The sequence below is a fragment of the Oryzias latipes genome, chromosome 10 (genome assembly GCF_002234675.1).
Source record: "Oryzias latipes chromosome 10, ASM223467v1".
NCBI classification, from domain to species: Eukaryota; Metazoa; Chordata; class Actinopteri; order Beloniformes; family Adrianichthyidae; genus Oryzias; species Oryzias latipes.
In genome coordinates this window covers 19,430,878-19,447,085 of record NC_019868.2, presented here as the reverse complement: position 1 = coordinate 19,447,085, position 16,208 = coordinate 19,430,878, and the positions used below count along the sequence as shown (strand labels likewise).

General features: G+C 39.1%; 1 protein-coding gene across 4 annotated transcripts in view; it reads right to left on the bottom strand.

Moving 5' to 3' along the window:
• The window catches only part of unc5a (unc-5 netrin receptor A), a 155,829-nt gene that overhangs the window by 65,369 nt on the left and 74,252 nt on the right, over positions 1–16,208 (bottom strand). For all 4 annotated transcript variants that reach the window (XM_020706676.2, XM_004073514.4, XM_020706677.2 and 1 more), the window contains exon 2: positions 7,580–7,795. In XM_020706676.2, the coding sequence (XP_020562335.1) occupies positions 7,580–7,795 (216 nt within the window). The remainder of the gene's footprint in view (positions 1–7,579; positions 7,796–16,208) is intronic.

Here is a 16,208-nt window from a genome sequence, read left to right as displayed (position 1 = left end):
CCACCGAGATGAGGCCAATTTTTTTTTTTTTTGCCGCTTTCCAATGTGAATTTCGTTCCAAATGCAGTTATTCTTGCTGCAATTCCCTAACAAGTTGTCATTATCTCATAAACTCCTAAAACACTTAAAGAGAAATTAATCAAAAAACAAGTTTTCTTCCACCAGATGAGGATAAATCTGAAGTAAGCCGTTGAGGAAGAAAGAGCCACTAAAACGGCTGAATGCATACCAACTTCCAACAAGGGCACAGCTTTTGTGAGACTGACAAATGTAAAATTACTTTGGAGAAGTCAAAGCGAGAAGCTGACGTGGGGTATGTTTTGGTGGGAGGACAAAGGCTGTGCGTGTGGGAGAGTGGAACAGTACTGTTGTTGTTTGACAAATGGTAATTATCTTTTTTTTTTTTTAACTACTTTTGTTCCGCTAATTGCAGTTAATTTTAAAATGTATTATTCCCGCGTGTCAAAACCAATGTTAGCTGCTGGTTTGGAGCAGAGAGTGAACTTTGTTCTGTGCTGAGGTCAGTCTCCCCTCAATTGCTTAAAACACATTTCTTTATGACTAAACAGTTTTAGTTATCAGTTCAATTTTGAAAACACAATGTCAAAATACTAAAAATACAGTAGGGTGTTTATGAAATACAGGGAATTAAGTTTCATTTAACGTATGTACAGTAGGTTATCTGTTATATAATATGAATATTTGCTTTTTATTTTGGTTTGTATAGTTTTGTTGTACTTGTCTTACAAGGACAATAAATTGAAGCGATTACTACTTTAATTAGTAAAGCCTACAAACCTAAACATCATTTTTCAAATGGTTCAAATTCCTGCATCATTGGGATACAATGAATGTGTAATTGTGAAAAAAAGGGTCTTCCAGTCTCAGTGAGATACCCTTGTGTAAACACATTCAAAGACCCACTCCAATCATCTTTTGTTGTTTTTTTAATTATGATTATGCAGTTTTTAGTCAAAGTAATAAAACCCAAGTCATTTTATAGAAGAGCAGCAGGAGTTCAATAGAAATGTTCCTCTGACCATTGGGCGGGACTGCTTGTGAAGGGCAACCCCGCCCCCCTTCCCCTCCCTGAAGCAGAGTGGAACACAGAGCTTGAGGCCCACCCAGTGTAGTTTCTACGTCACAGATAAGCTGTTTTTCAAATGGACTTTTTGCATCTGCTGCTGATTCACAACGAATTGATTACAGAAATACTCTGAAATGCAAATTTGAGTTTAATTATCTTAATACATTTCCTCCATCAGAAAAATGCTCCAAGAACCAAAAATATGATTTTCATCGGAGTGGGTCTTTAAATGAGAAAAATTGTAGAAAAATATCCCTAAAATATGTTAGTGTTACTCATTCAATAAATATAATTTCCTACAACTTCAGTTTTTCCTACAAATAATTTTAATAATGTTGATTATTTTGCAGGATTTAAGAGGCATCTGTTGGCGTCTTGAACCTTACTTTGCTGAAAAAAGTGATTTCAGATGGATTTGTTTTTTTTTGTTGTTCTTTTTTACAAATAACTTTTGCAATAACTAGTTTGTTGATTTGTTCCATGCTTCTTTTTGAGGAAGGGAAAGAGAAATAGGCCAAAACTACCAACATTGTTGAAATGTGCAATTAGCTGCACTACTTAAATGTATTGAAGCCAAAAGCAAAAAGGTCACTTAATTTGAAGTATGCAGAGGAAAAACAAATCCTGTACAGTAACAGAGACCAATATTTACATCACTACTATGAATAGGCAGTGAGATCAATCAGCACAGCTGGTCAGTTTTTAATTCAGCCCCCCCACACACACACACAGCTCCAAACTCACTCAGTTATCTCAAGGCCAGACAAACACAGGCTTCCATTAAATCCCCTCCGCCTCCCTCTCACGCTGAGGTGTGCTGCTGCACTTTGCGCGAGGTCTTTCTCCGCACACGTAAATACACAGACGGATGCAGAATCTCGGCTGACCTGCCTGAGAGGTCTGATGGAACGCGCCGGCAGCTGTGTCACGGGAACAATTCACCTTGCCATCTGCTTTCCGGTGCTTTATTGCCAAATTCTTCCCCCTCCATCCCGCAATCAAGGACGGGATGAAATACAAGTCCCATTATGGGGAAGCAGCTAATAATGTATTATCAATTAGTCCCCTTGGCTTCTGATCAATGCTTAGCAGGTGGTATGAGGCCATTTTGCTCATTTAGGACTATGTTGTTGTCTTCTCCAAATCCCCCTTTTCCCTTCTGCTCATTACATCCTGCCACGTAGACCTATCAAGTTCTGCTTGAATCGCAGAGGCACTTCAACTGCAATATACCAGTTAAGATCAGGTTCAAGAGCCATCAAGATGATTGGACTTATCCCGTTACCCCTCTGTTGGGTCTCCTATAGAAGTTAGAACACATAAAGAGATGGGAAGCACATGGGTTGGGTGGGAGGAGGATGATTGGCTGTTATAAATATCAGAAAAAGGGTTCTGAGGTTTTAAATGAAAGGTTACAGATCATTGAGGCTAAGCCTGGCTTATCTTTCCTTTTAGATCAGAAATGAAATATTGTAATCACATTACAATTCAGGCTCTGTATTAATCGGAAAATGCAGAGTTTATACAAACAAACCTTCCCGGTCCTGCAGATGTACCATATGGCATGACAAATGATTAGTCCTGTTCAGAAAAAAAAAGCTTATTTGAAGAGATTTTCTTGCTACGTCACATGTGGTGATAGGACTCTGAAAGGTTGTCAGGGACAGGAGATACTTTGTGTGCCTCTTTCCTCAAAAAAAAAAAAAAAGAGGTTACTTTTTAAACGATTGAGAGAAACTCTGTCTGGATAAACAAAGCAGCTGTCTTCTGTTTCTGCTGCAGAAGCTTGTTGACATCAGGTGCAATCAACAAAGAAATAAATATAATTTCCTGTCTTTATAGGGCAGTTGCCGAGGTTTATTGAAATAGAAATGTGAAATGCAAGCATTTTCCACCTGAGAGGGTCTGCTGCTGCGGCGACAATAGGAAGCGTGGATCAAAAATCGTTTCCATCAATTCTGGCAGATGAAATGCAAACAAAATCAAATCAGTCTGGCCTGTACAATGAGCCCCTGCTCAAATGCCAATCTCCAATCTTCCTCATCATATGTCTGATGAGAAATCATAGAGTGGGGAAATCTCCTAATCTAGGCAAACACACTGTCAGCATTGATTTGTTCTGATGGGATACATCTTTATTACAGCTCGTCAGACGTCTCCGTGGCAGTTCTGGGTAGAGCGGAGACCTGGCCGGGCCCTCAGCAGCAGCCCCGGCTGTAAAGACTGACACAGTTTACTGTAGACCAGTAATAAGAACCACTAGACCTGAGGATGGATCAATAACGGACAGTGAAGGTAAAAGACTGGGTCTAATTTTTGTGTATTTGAGGATTTCTCTCAAAAGATTTGATCATTTTATTTTGTAATTAAATTCTCTTCCTTTGCCTGTGAACCTGAAGAATTACCTATTGGCTTAAAAAGGAAATGTTTCATAATGATACAAAATCGAGAATGATTTTACTAAACCCTTTTCCTTTTCATTGTTTTTTTTTAATCAATCAAAGAACTGATTTATTTTTAAGTTTGATTTTAGGACGTGTCAGATGAGATTAATAGTTCTATAAGACAATACAGACCCAGCAGTCCACACAGCCAGACAGAAAAGCTCTTTTGTCTCTCAGGCGCTCATTCAGGTTCAATGAACAGACCTGTCTGATGAAGGTGGAGGTCACGTCTCAGATAGACTCTTATCCATGTATTCTGCAGAGTACTGAGCAGCCTGACTCAGACAGGTCCACGCTTCAGCCCTGCTTCTCTTATTAATTCAAATCCTTCAAGTCTCTTTGGAGTTCAGTCCAGTCTCTTGGGACAAAAAGAAGAAACCAGATGATTTTAGCGGAATATTGCTTCCGCCATGCTGAGTCTGACCAGCACACTGCAGATCCAGCCACGTATCCGATGTTCTTCATCTTTGGTCTGCAGGCGAGGAAGTGAGAAGGGTATTGATTGTGGCTTTGCGTCTCTGTGATCAGCTTGTTTTTCTTGTGATAATCTTTGGTAACAGTGGGCTGAATTAAAAAAAAGAACAAAAGGAAGACGCTGTTTGAAGATAATAAAGCAAACATTAAAGTTTTCCAGTGTTTTAGTGACACACTAGGCTTTTGTTACAGCTAAAAAACCTGTTTCACTTTTTCATCAAGACAAATAGCTTGAAAGTTAAAGTAAAAAAACGGCTAAAACATCTTTAAAAAGCGATATAAAATGTTCTAAAGCATAGGATATTCTATTAACTGGACAAAATAAAAGTTTTTCAAACCCAGATTCATCATCACACCAAGTACAATGGTGGAGGAATACAATTAAAATAGATTTGATAACTGTGGACTTTAAATCTTAATCCACCCTTAATGTTGGGGTTAATTTGGCACAAACAAATTAAGAATTTTAAATGTTTGTCTGCAGAATATAAGCACATCTGGGAGCCCTTTTTGAGAAATAAAAGTATTTTTCTTGTGTTCAGTAAATTGGAAGCAGTAAAAAACAATTTCTTTCTCATCTTGGTCAGCAATGATCCACAGAAAAATAGACTTTTTCAAATTTTGTTTTTATGGACATTATAAACTCACTGTAATCCATCAAATTTTATCCTCTCTTTCGTATTTTCTCTCTAGACCTTTTTTAACCATAAAAAACCACAGAACCAAAAACTAATGTAGAAATGCATGACTCAACAAGAAAAAAAACATGGCACCAAAAAAAGATCTATTTTGAAAAGGTATGCTCTTTAAGTCTGAATGTTTGTTTTTACCACCCCCCCCCCTAAAAAAAAAAAAACTCAACAAAAAATAATAATAAAACACACAAACACACACCTCAAGGCGTGATGTTGCAATCGGGCAAGTTCTGTTGTTGCAGAAGCCTTGGTTGCTTGGCAACAGGTACTAGTTTGGAGTCCAGTGTGACATCCAGGGTGAGTGGACAGCCTGACAAGCGGCTTCAGTTTTTCTTTTTTGTTTTTTTGCAGTAGTGGGGATAACACTGTGCTGTCAAGAAACTCCTGAGGGCTGTGGTGACATTAAACAACACGCGTGTGAGAGGGCTACAGCAGCACCTCTGAGCAACCGCATGTCCTTCATAGGAGTCTACATATAAAACATTCATCACAGTGGAAACGCACAATGAGAGAACGTTGAAACGGCGTGTCCTTTAAAGATGGAAACCCTCTCTGCTGCGGGGGTCCGAGGCAGCCAGGATGACAGATTTGTTTCATGACAAATAATTGCTGACTGTAAGCTCGGAGCTGCACGGGCAATGGTCCACTAAACATTAGCAGAGTGACGTATTTGTAATGTGGCGTTGTTGTAAACTGTACTTCATGGAGCTTATAATGTTTCTTAGCTGTTGGGGGGGGAGGGGGGGATTTAGATCCTTCCTGTCATCAATGCGGAGCCTCATCTTTTTCACCCATCTGAGAGCTGCAGGGCTATCAAGTTGAATAAAAATAAAAAGATCTTCATTCTTTAAAGGCGGGGATGTCGCCAGCGACATCAAGATAACACAATCTTTTACATACTTTGATTGTTTACGCACTTGCGAGTTGGCTGATTCACACTGATTAAGTGTATGGTTGGTTTGCTCCGCTTCGTAAAAAAAGTAAACACTGGAGCTAAAGCTCCGGGGTTAAAATGAATTAAATGACCAACTGTTGGATTGAGTTAATGTTTTTTTGAGCTGGTCCTCAGGAGGTTAAAAGTGTTTTAAATTGGGGCTGAAAATTACAACGATCATTCAAGAGATGGCAAAGGTCCAGGGGAAATTTGGCACTGTGTAGGAAAGAAAAAAAAGTCAGTGCTCAGACTGGGCTACAGAGGAGTAGAAGCTTAAAAACCCTTGAATAACTCAGAGAGCTGCAGTGAAAAGTATGATGCACCTTGCTGCCAAATGTGGCACGAACAGGCCTAGGGTCCTCTCACCCCACGTAAGACACTCGTATCGAACCGACTGAACTGTCATTGACTATTCAACGCAAATCTGGTGTTAATCTCTTACTGCAATGCTAAATAAGACCTGAGTTCCAGCCAAATTAAAAGGGGTCTCCATTCATTTGGCAAAGTACCGTAGTTGGATTTGCAACATCAGTCTGTCAGTCAAATGCATTTACATCAATAATCTACAAATAAGCCATAGACTGTAGACTAGAGTTACAGCCATTCTTAGAGAGCAAAGATGTTTAGGGAAAAGAATCTGTTTGGGGGAAAAAAAAACAAGTCCTGTTTTAGAAACCAAGTCATTCAGGTATTCAGAGAAATGTTTTCATGCATAAATGGGTTGTTTGAAGTCGAGAACACAAAATGAAGCTTATCTTTGCAACTTCAATGAGTCTGTATTTAAAAAAGAAAAAAAAAGCCTCAGCTGGCCTCTTTAAACTTCTAGTGGCCACTTTTAAGTTCTAAGAGTACTCGTATTAATTTCATTTTAGCTCCACTTTAGATGTAATTAAAACAATTATTATCTTGTTTTCTTGTCACCAGCACTGCTCTTTTCTTTTGTTCTTCCTTTATTTCTCCTCGTCCTGCCTCGCTCACTACAGAAACTGTAAAAGGAGACTAAGCCTCCATGGGGACAGCTGAGTTTTAGTATTGTCCTGTCCTTTGTGATGCACTACATTCATAAAACAACCACACTTTTTTCGTTTTCTGCCTTCACAGAACCTAGAACACACATCATTTGGATCAACACTTTGGGAAAAAAAGTGCAAACTGCACTTCAGAGTGCTTACTTTCCATTCTCAGACACGGATTTTATGATTTGCCATATTTTTGTTGGCATTTTTACAAACCTTCGCATTAATAGGCGGAACCAGTCCAGCTGAGCACTTTGTGTAAGGTTTGTGCAGTTGTTTGTTCGAATGAAATTTAATGTGGCGACACAACAGAAGCACAAACAGACATTGATGGAATTAACGGCCATATTACTGCAATTTGTGCCTTTAAAAGGGTGCAGATCAGGGACCCCATATAAGAGATTGGAGAAATCTCTGCTGCTTGTATGTTTACGAATGCAGATTTCACTTGTTATTCATAATTCTATTTTAAACATGTCTGCTCTGCATATTTGTACATTTAAAAGCACATTTGCCTGCATGTGTTCCGGCTGCCCCAGAAAAATCTGCCATCTCAACGCTTCAATCAGTTGTCAGGCTGTGAACGGGTGGTTTGGAGTTTGCGGAGAGCTTCTAAATCACACTACATCAGTGTCATACATGTTTATGACACTGACGGCAGAGGCGGCGGCGAGGGGGGGGCACAATGGAGACAAACAAACAGGTCTCCAAGGTGATACAGAGACTGAAACCAATGCGTTTATTATGCGGCGGCTGGCAGGTTGAACAGGCTGGTGGATGAGCCAAGAGCCTGGTAGAGCACACTAAACACTGGCAAACTGCACACCAACACTTCTTCTACACATCTAAAAAAAAAACGTAGACGGTGGCTAACAACAGATGTAGACAACGATTATCACAGCTCAAAAATGATGTTTTCCAGATGGTACCTGTGGCCGGATCAACGCTGTGCTCGATGTAGTGATCGTCTTGGTGAACCCACTCCCCGTTGCACTTGAAGTAGATCTGTGTGGCTGGAGTCGAGCGGCAGGTCAGGGTCACCGGCTTGTTTTTCACAATGTATTTGTCCTCTGGTTCCACCAGGAAGTGAGGTAAGCGGTCTGAGAAAGCAGCAGGAAGCGCTGCTGTGGCGGCATACTCCGAACCTTTAAAAAAACAGAAGAAAAGAGCAAGACTTAAAAAAAACCCACATCTTATAGCATGTTGTCAAGACGAAAGGCTTTTTAAAACTTGAATGTTGTTAATTTTAAAGGTGTATTTGATTTATATCTATAGATTTTTTTGTCCTTAAACTTCACTTTTTACATCTGAATTGAAATGATGCAAAGACAGGCAAATAAAGAGGGATGGACAGAGCTGTGTGCAGCAGTGCCAGAGCTCTGCCTTGTGCTGCTGGTTAGGTTTGACGGGGTAAAGGAGTCCCTGCTCCAACTCTTAATCACAGCCCTTTTAACATCACTTCTGACGGACTAGCAGCCATAAATCCTGCCTCAGTGACCACTTTACACTGTGTTAAACTGCTCTTCAAAAAGGACTCTTACTACCCACATTTAGCAGGACAGAGCAAGAGGTACGGAGGTTGGAGATGACTCACCAATAAAAAGCCTGTTGATGCACTCCAATATATTCTGTGGTTTGCTTAGTGCTTTTTGTTTTTCATTTCCTTCATTCTTGCTGTATTTTATATGGCTGCTACGAAAACATAGAAAATGTATAATTGAAGGAATACAAAGAAATTATAGCCACAAAACCAAAGCCACTTTATTTAACAGCTCCATGCAGCATGAAGCATCAAATCGTTTGGACATAGTTGTGAAAAAAAGATCTAAAATGAGCACTTTGTTGGCTCTCCAGCAGCTTTTTATGACATTTTGAATGAAAGGAGGCCTGTACTTTCCAATTAAAAAACATTCTTCTTTATAATGGAGGCACCAACTTTCCCATTCAGCTCTTGTCAGATCAGCTTTGCCAAATGTAGTCTTGTCATTGACTTTTCTTTTTGCTGCTTTCATTACATTTGTTGACAACTTAGGAAAAACGGGGATTGTTTATTTTCACTTACAGAAATACCAGTTCAAACTTCGATCAACCGGGTTTGTTTTCAAAAGTGCCACATAAGTAAAATTGCCTTCCCAGATGAAAAGATTTTCCAGTTCTTTGTTCTGTGGCTTGATCCATTCTCATTGTGAAAAATGCCTTCATTATTACCAAGCCTACTTTCATCTGGCTGAATGAGAAAAGTACCCATCATTTTAATGTTCACCTGAGCTTTTGGGGCAAAGGAAAAACCTGCAATCTCCTCTGTTCATATGAAAGACGTGCAGCTCCATTTCGCTGATGACTGGGGAAGTTGAAGTTTTCTTTATGTTTTTTATTTATCTTTTGGTGAGCTGAACTGAGGAAAAGTTCTGGAAATTATACCGAATCCTAATGATTTATCATGATTGCATTTTCAATCCCATCACCAGTTTATGATCCCATGTTGTTGACGAGATTTTTCGTCTATTGAATTATCAGCTAATGTTTCTGAAAACGTTTACAAGCTCACCTAATATCCAATCATTAACTGATTTTTGGAGTTATTGGATTTTCTCCAATGACACATGAACAGAAAGCTTTTTGCTGCCCCCCTTGCCCCCCTGTAGCTCCGTCCCTGACTAATGCTACGATTGTCGTTGTACTTAGATGGATGTTTGATAAGCATTTATGTTCTTCCCTGACGTAACTGGATTTTTCTGATGCTCGTAGTCCACTTAAATATATCTGATTCTTCCCAGCTAATCGATTTCTATGGGCATGTAAACTAGCCCGTAGAAATCCTCTGGTTCAAACCAGTTTGTTTTGTAAAATGTCTCAAGTTTTCCTCCCAGTAAACCAGCTGAATGAACAGCATCCAGGAGTTGTGGTTCCATATGTTTTGCCAGCGGTTGTATGACAAACAGGAGATGCGGAGGCAGAGACGTGATGATGCAGAGATGCAGACGCTGCCTTCACTTGGACAGTGCTACAATTTGCAACAGACTTCTGTCTCCTGAAAAATGTTCAAAAACAAACAGTATGACACAAAAGTGCCTAAAGCCAGACTTACTTCCTCCACGAACACAGTTTTTCTCTCTCTAAACATATTAGCTTTGTGCGAGAGGAGACAGAATAGAGCAGAAATAGGGAAATAACCTCTTTACACTGCCAACTCTCCAGGGAGATCAGTAAATCCCAAAATAAAACCCTGTAAAAGGAGTGTAATATTAATTTACTGCCCTGAATCCAATATGGCTGACGGACCAGGCATTAAAAACCTTCTCCATCACTCCCTGTGAAGCTGGAGAAGATGGGAGTCCAGATCCCTCATAATGAAATGACGACACTCCCGCTGACCTTTCTCTCGTCTGCTCCTCCCCTCCCCCTGCCAGGCTTTGTTCGTCTCTCCAAGCCCAGGTCAGGGACAATATCAAGTTGCGTCATTAAAACCAATCTTTAGGTAAACACATTACCTGTCAGTTCCTCCCCCACTGAGTTTTGTTTTAATGCCCTTCTTTCCCTGCTTTAATTTCTTCTACCAAAGCGCTGAGTTGCTAATTCATTCAGATTAGATCAAGTAAGGCGTGTCACCGCTGCCCTGCCTGAACCCTGTTTTTGTTTAATGTACACATTTAATTCTTAATGAAAAGTAAATGCTCTGTGTCCAATGAAGAGCATGCATCACCTACTGACACTTCGCCATTTTCCCCCCTTTTCCAGGCAAAATTCATAATTTGCAGAGCCAAATGTGGCAGGAACAACACTTCTGCCTGACGTGATTTACTATGCATGCAAGTATGGGTTTCTCCTGTCATGTTGCTGAGGGAAAGGCCACAGTTCATTCTGAATATTGACTATATCTGCTTTAAAGCACAGCCCAAACTTTGCTAATAAACAGTTGGGCACCAGTAGGTCAGGTTGCTTGAAAATGTGTTGGCCCTAATGATGGTGGCTTCGTCTAATGGGCCAGCTCCCAGCTTTGTCACCATGGCCATTAGGCGGCTGGGCTGACCCCCCTGTACTCCTTGCAGACGGAAAACGACAGCTCACTAAAACTGTGGGGGAGATCCACCTCACACCTGCCAGGTTAAGCATCTCATAAAGAAAATATGATCTTCAAGCAGAGAACAAAACCACAGCCAGCCTCGAAACTAAGAAGTTGGGACAAAACGGACGACTTGATCCTATTTGTTGACTCAGTGCTGCTTTTTATGTACAGGGGTCACATTCAGCATCAACACCAAACTTTTGATGAGCCGCCCAATTTGTATTTTGTGCGGGTCTGTGTAAGTCAAAAGAGATGAGGGTAAGTCTTCAATTTTAGCACATGTTCTTTAGGTTAATGAGGTTAAACACGTCGTTTCTTTGCAGGAGTAAATTGTCATTTTGTGTGAGGCTATTCTAGTCACGCACAGCTTTATGTCAAGCTCATAATGGAGGGCTGATGGGTACTAAATTAGCTAAGATTATTGTCATGACACAACATACTTCAAAGTCAATGTGTATGCTTTCACGGACACACACACTGTTGCATCAAACACAGGCAGCGGATTTTTCACGCATCAGAGTACAAATCAAATGGATATAGCAGCACGATGGGAGCTGCTTCACCCTCTGAATGCGATCAGCCAACGCCATCATTTATTGCATTAAATGCATCTGGGGTCACAGCCAGATCATTGCATACATGCACAAACAACGAGCACTAGAAGCTAAATGTCTCCCTGGTGGATCATGCAGCCAATTAAAGTGATTAAATTGATGCGATAATGCTGCATGTTTCCACTGCCCAAGGACACCCAGCTTTACTAGAAGACTGCAAACCAAAACAAAAGATTTTTTTTCCTGTGTGTTTTAAACAAAAGGTTATGACCTCACATTTTAGGTGAAGCAGTTTTTTCTCTACAGAGCCTTTTCAGCTGACTAGAAGCGAACGCAAAAAAAACACATACACACAAACACACACAAGAATGCACCAGCTGTCAGTGTGCTGAGCCGTGATGTCCAGGGAAGATTTCTGGCTGCACACACACCCCATGTCTCATCTGTCCAGTTGCCCACGTCAACTCCCAAGACGGGGACGGAGGACATCTAAAAGCAAATGAACGGCTTATGACAGTCAAAACACTAGAATATATGATGGAAGTAAACACTACTAACAAAAGTAGTATCCCTGTAGCCATGGTAACCACAGGAGAACCACTAAAACAAAAAACAAAAAGGGGTTTGTGGGTTTGCATATATTTCAAAAATTTGATTCTATCTTCCATATTTGATTTTGACTTTAATATCCTGTACTGTATTGCTTTTTGTAGAAACACAAATGCCAAATCTAATTTCTAAACTCAATCCAGACATGATGGCTGCAACAACCGTTTACTTCCTTATTCATTAGGCTTTGATTTGTGGGGGAAAAGAAAATATTCAGATTTCACTACATTCACAGCATGTCAGGGAAGAAAACCATAGCTGGGGAGGGACTTTTTTATTTTATTTTTTGTATTTTTTTTCCATGTTGCCATCAACGCACCATGTGCCCTTTGGAGCCAATTACATTTTTTGTCCCTTTACAACATTATGTCCTTGTAGGAAAGCATCGTTGAGTGATCACTGCACATAATTTACATCTCGGTGATGAACAGCAGCTATAACAAGTGTTTTATGACACCATCAGTTCCTTACGATGTCCTCTGAAGTTAATTCAATTAAAGTTACTATCCAGAAGATCATGGAATTTTAAGTTACCAAAGCTGAACAATCGTCATTGGTTGATGCTTTTATTGCCAAATCTTGGTAGGTATACATATACAAAAGGGTTACAATAATATTTCTGAGAGTTGTTTTGTATTTCATATCAATTGCACTTCATATCAAACACATTTTTCTTTGGCATTTTCCCGTAAATACTTTTCTTTTTTGAACATTTTACACTGTAGAGGACAAAAATAATAGTAAAAGTTGGACATCCTGTGTGACTGACATATTCCTTATGTGAATAAAACAGCTAGTGCTCACTGTTACTCAAATGAGCAGAACTTTTTAAGACCAAGTTATGATTTTCAGAAATGGCGCTTGTGGAGTTCCTTTCTGCTTCAAGTCTATTATAATGCTGCAAAATAGGCAACCCATGACAGAGTTTAAAAAAAAGAAAATTTGTTTGTAAGATGAAACAAAAATTGATAAACACTACTAACAAAAGTAGTATGCCTGTAGCCAAATATGTAAAACAATTATTTACAGATGACATAATTAATTACAAATTATAAATAAAACACAAAATGTAATGAAAAATGTATTTAGAGGAAACATATTTATAAATATGAGACCCTTGTTTCAAGGAAAATTATTATTTTCTGTCTTGAAAGAAAAATAATATCAAAAAAGTATTTTAAAAGCAAAATGAGAAAGAAATGGCTTGGTGACAAGATTTTGTTTTTCTAGAAAACGTTTTTTTAGGCCCATTAGGAGATTATTTTTTTTGCTTATTTAAAGAAAATTTGCCAATGGGGTCAGAATTTTTGACTTATTTCTAATGGGTCTGTTTTTGCAGTACAGGTTTCTATAAGGTTTGTGATGCTTAAAAAGGAAACTGAAGTTAGACTAAGGAGGGGTTTTCTATTAAAAGTGACGTTAAATGCCTTTTAACAAATTATGTACTTCTAATATTTATCAACAGAAGACATTTTTTTTCTGCAGCACCAAGTAACTCTAAGATGAAATATCCCTGTCTACTAAACCAGGAGTTCTTCAACCAAAGTTGTTCTTTTATACCAAACAACCTCATAAAATAAGGCGTAAAAGACGAATCATTATGATCATGTGAATCAAAAGCTTGGATGGAAAAAAAAACAGCTTCCTGTTTCCCTAGATGTGAAATTCACAAAACAATCATTTTTCCAAAAAATGCTTCCAACAGCACACGTCTTTAATGCTTTAACTTGCGACAACCATTTTCCATGTATGGAAATACAGCTGTGAAAACACACATGTGGAGAAGATAAAAGCCTTAAGTCCATCGCATCATGTTTGCATTGGTGGAAGAAGAGGACAAAAAGGATCAAGAAATCAAAGAATAAAAGGACAGGAGGGGAGGGGAAGCCTTAAAGCAAAGAGATGAATATGTAAATGAGTCTCAGTTCTCATAATATCACAGTTTCATTCCGTTTATTGAACAGAGAAATAGCTGCATATACACTGACACGCAGCTGTACGTCTGTTTGAATATTTCCATTCAAGATACTAATAGCATGCTGCCTACTTTGTGGCTGATGAGAGTATTTCCATGAGAGGCACACTTCTGAAGCCCGGGTCACATCATCAGCTCTGAGTGGAGATGATTTATTGTGATTTATGTTGCCAGGTTTTGATGGCAGACAAGCAGCTCTTTGAATGACTGAATCCAGTTTTTTTTCAAGGTTCTGACACTTTGTCAGAGAGAAAGCTGTGTTGTGTAAATATGGTACAAAGCAACACAATTAATGAGCCTTACACCTCTGAACAGGAGTTTACACATCTGCTTCCTCCGGTATGTTGATTCCTATTTATTCATTTTTCTTGTCATCTATCTAAAGACCTGCCTCGGCAGGAAGATCCGAGCGAGGAATGGCACCAGCGTGACAGTCTGCAACGCTTCAGCTTCAAGGCAACACGGGCTTAAAAGATGCTTTTGCCTTTAAACCTATGGGACCAGTTAAGGTTCCTGTCGGCGTTAAAGAGCTGACATTTTGAGAGGAAGTGAGCGGATGCATGTCTGTCAGTAAATTTCTCTGAGTGATTTTGCATGTTTGTGTAAATGTGTGTGATTAAAAGGCACAGTGATCTTTCATGAGGAACTGCTGAGGGCCTAACATTTGTGAGAGCAGCAAAGAAAAAAAAAGAAAAAAAGAAAGCCTCCCTAAGTCTAAACATGGTCAAAATGTGAACTTCAAACCGCTATTCTTTGAAGAATCATTACCCGTGTTGACGAAGACTGAATTTGGAGTAAACATTGGTGTTTGAGGCTCCAAAGACACAGCTGATACTTTGTCACCATTCACTCCCACGTGCTGCTCCACCGGTTCTCAACAATCAAATGTTTGAGGTAAAATCCTCTTTTCCCACAGCCATTTCTGCACAGCAGGGGTTTAATCACTGGGTGTAACTTCCAAATTAACAACGAATGCTGCTTTTCATTTTCAGTTGCTGCACTGAGGGATGTTTTACTTAAGCTGCTAATATGTCAACTTCTTGAAATGTGCATTTTTGGGGTGGGGGTTGTTATAATCTTCCTACTCCTTTGTCTGCACATGCGTGGGGGAAAGCAAAGTGCAACACAACCCTTCAAAATAAAAGCCGCAACTAACTATAAGAGCTAGGAAACTATTTTAAAGAATGTCTTGTAGAAATGTCCTATTGCTGTTAAATGTACTATAATGTCTGAAAAGACTTTAAAATCCTAATGCAGTATTTTTAACAGTAGTTGGACAGGGTAACACATTCATTAAAATAAAAATGTATGGATTTATCTTTTTAGGGATTATTTTTACCATTCGTATTTATGTACAAAATGCTATTTATATTTTCCTAAAACTCAAACGGGGAGATCCGATCTAATCCAAAGGCTGATTTGCTAAGGGGCACACAAACAAGAATGGTTCCTGAAACTCTAAATCAAGGTCCTGATTCTTTGGGTGAACCCCAAATGTATCCTTTGTTCCCACCTCCTCTATAGGATTAGAAGTGTGTCTCACTTCTAGGGATTCACTTTCCCAAGATTCAGTTCTAACCTTGATTTTTGCATCATGGGTTAGTTTTGGTTTGATTTATGATTAATGTACGAAACAACAACAAAAAACAAACAAAGAAAATCAGAAAAAATCCTTTTCGTTTGCTAATAAGCAGGTAAGAAAGAAGAAGATCCTTTAAGTTGGTTTGAACTAAGCCTGGTGTAATGTAATAAACAGTAAATACTACATCCTTCCTAACTTTAGCACAATTGTTTGACATTTTTAACATAAACATATTGGTATGCAGTAGGGATGCAACAATTGACTTTCCCCTCAATTCGGTTTAATGGTGTGACATAATAATTGTGGCTTCCTTACTCTGTTCTTTTAGTGAAGGTGGGAGGGAGAAGGTATTTTTTTTCCACAACCAATAAACTTAGGATATGCTTTTTAGGCAATTTTTTCTCAAATTTAAAATTTGCTTAAACTCTATGCAAAAGGAGAAATGGCAAAATAATGGTTTCTCAGTTTAGTGTTTATTACCACATTATTCCACTGTCTTTCATTTTCTGTTTCAACAAGGAATGTCTCAAGGCTAATGTGCTTCAGGGCCAAAGAACGAAAAGCAGCTGCTTAAATTCAAGTAACTGGATTTTCAATGAACTTTCTAAATGCACACGTTACAATTCTTGCATTTCCTTTTCAAGGACTAAAGAGGTGGAATTGGGATTCAATCTGTCATTTTTCAGCTCTTCTCCATCGTTTCAATGGTTAAGAGCTAGAGTTAAGTAAAAGGGAACGGCCAATGAACTCAGGTTCACCCTCAAACTTTTGT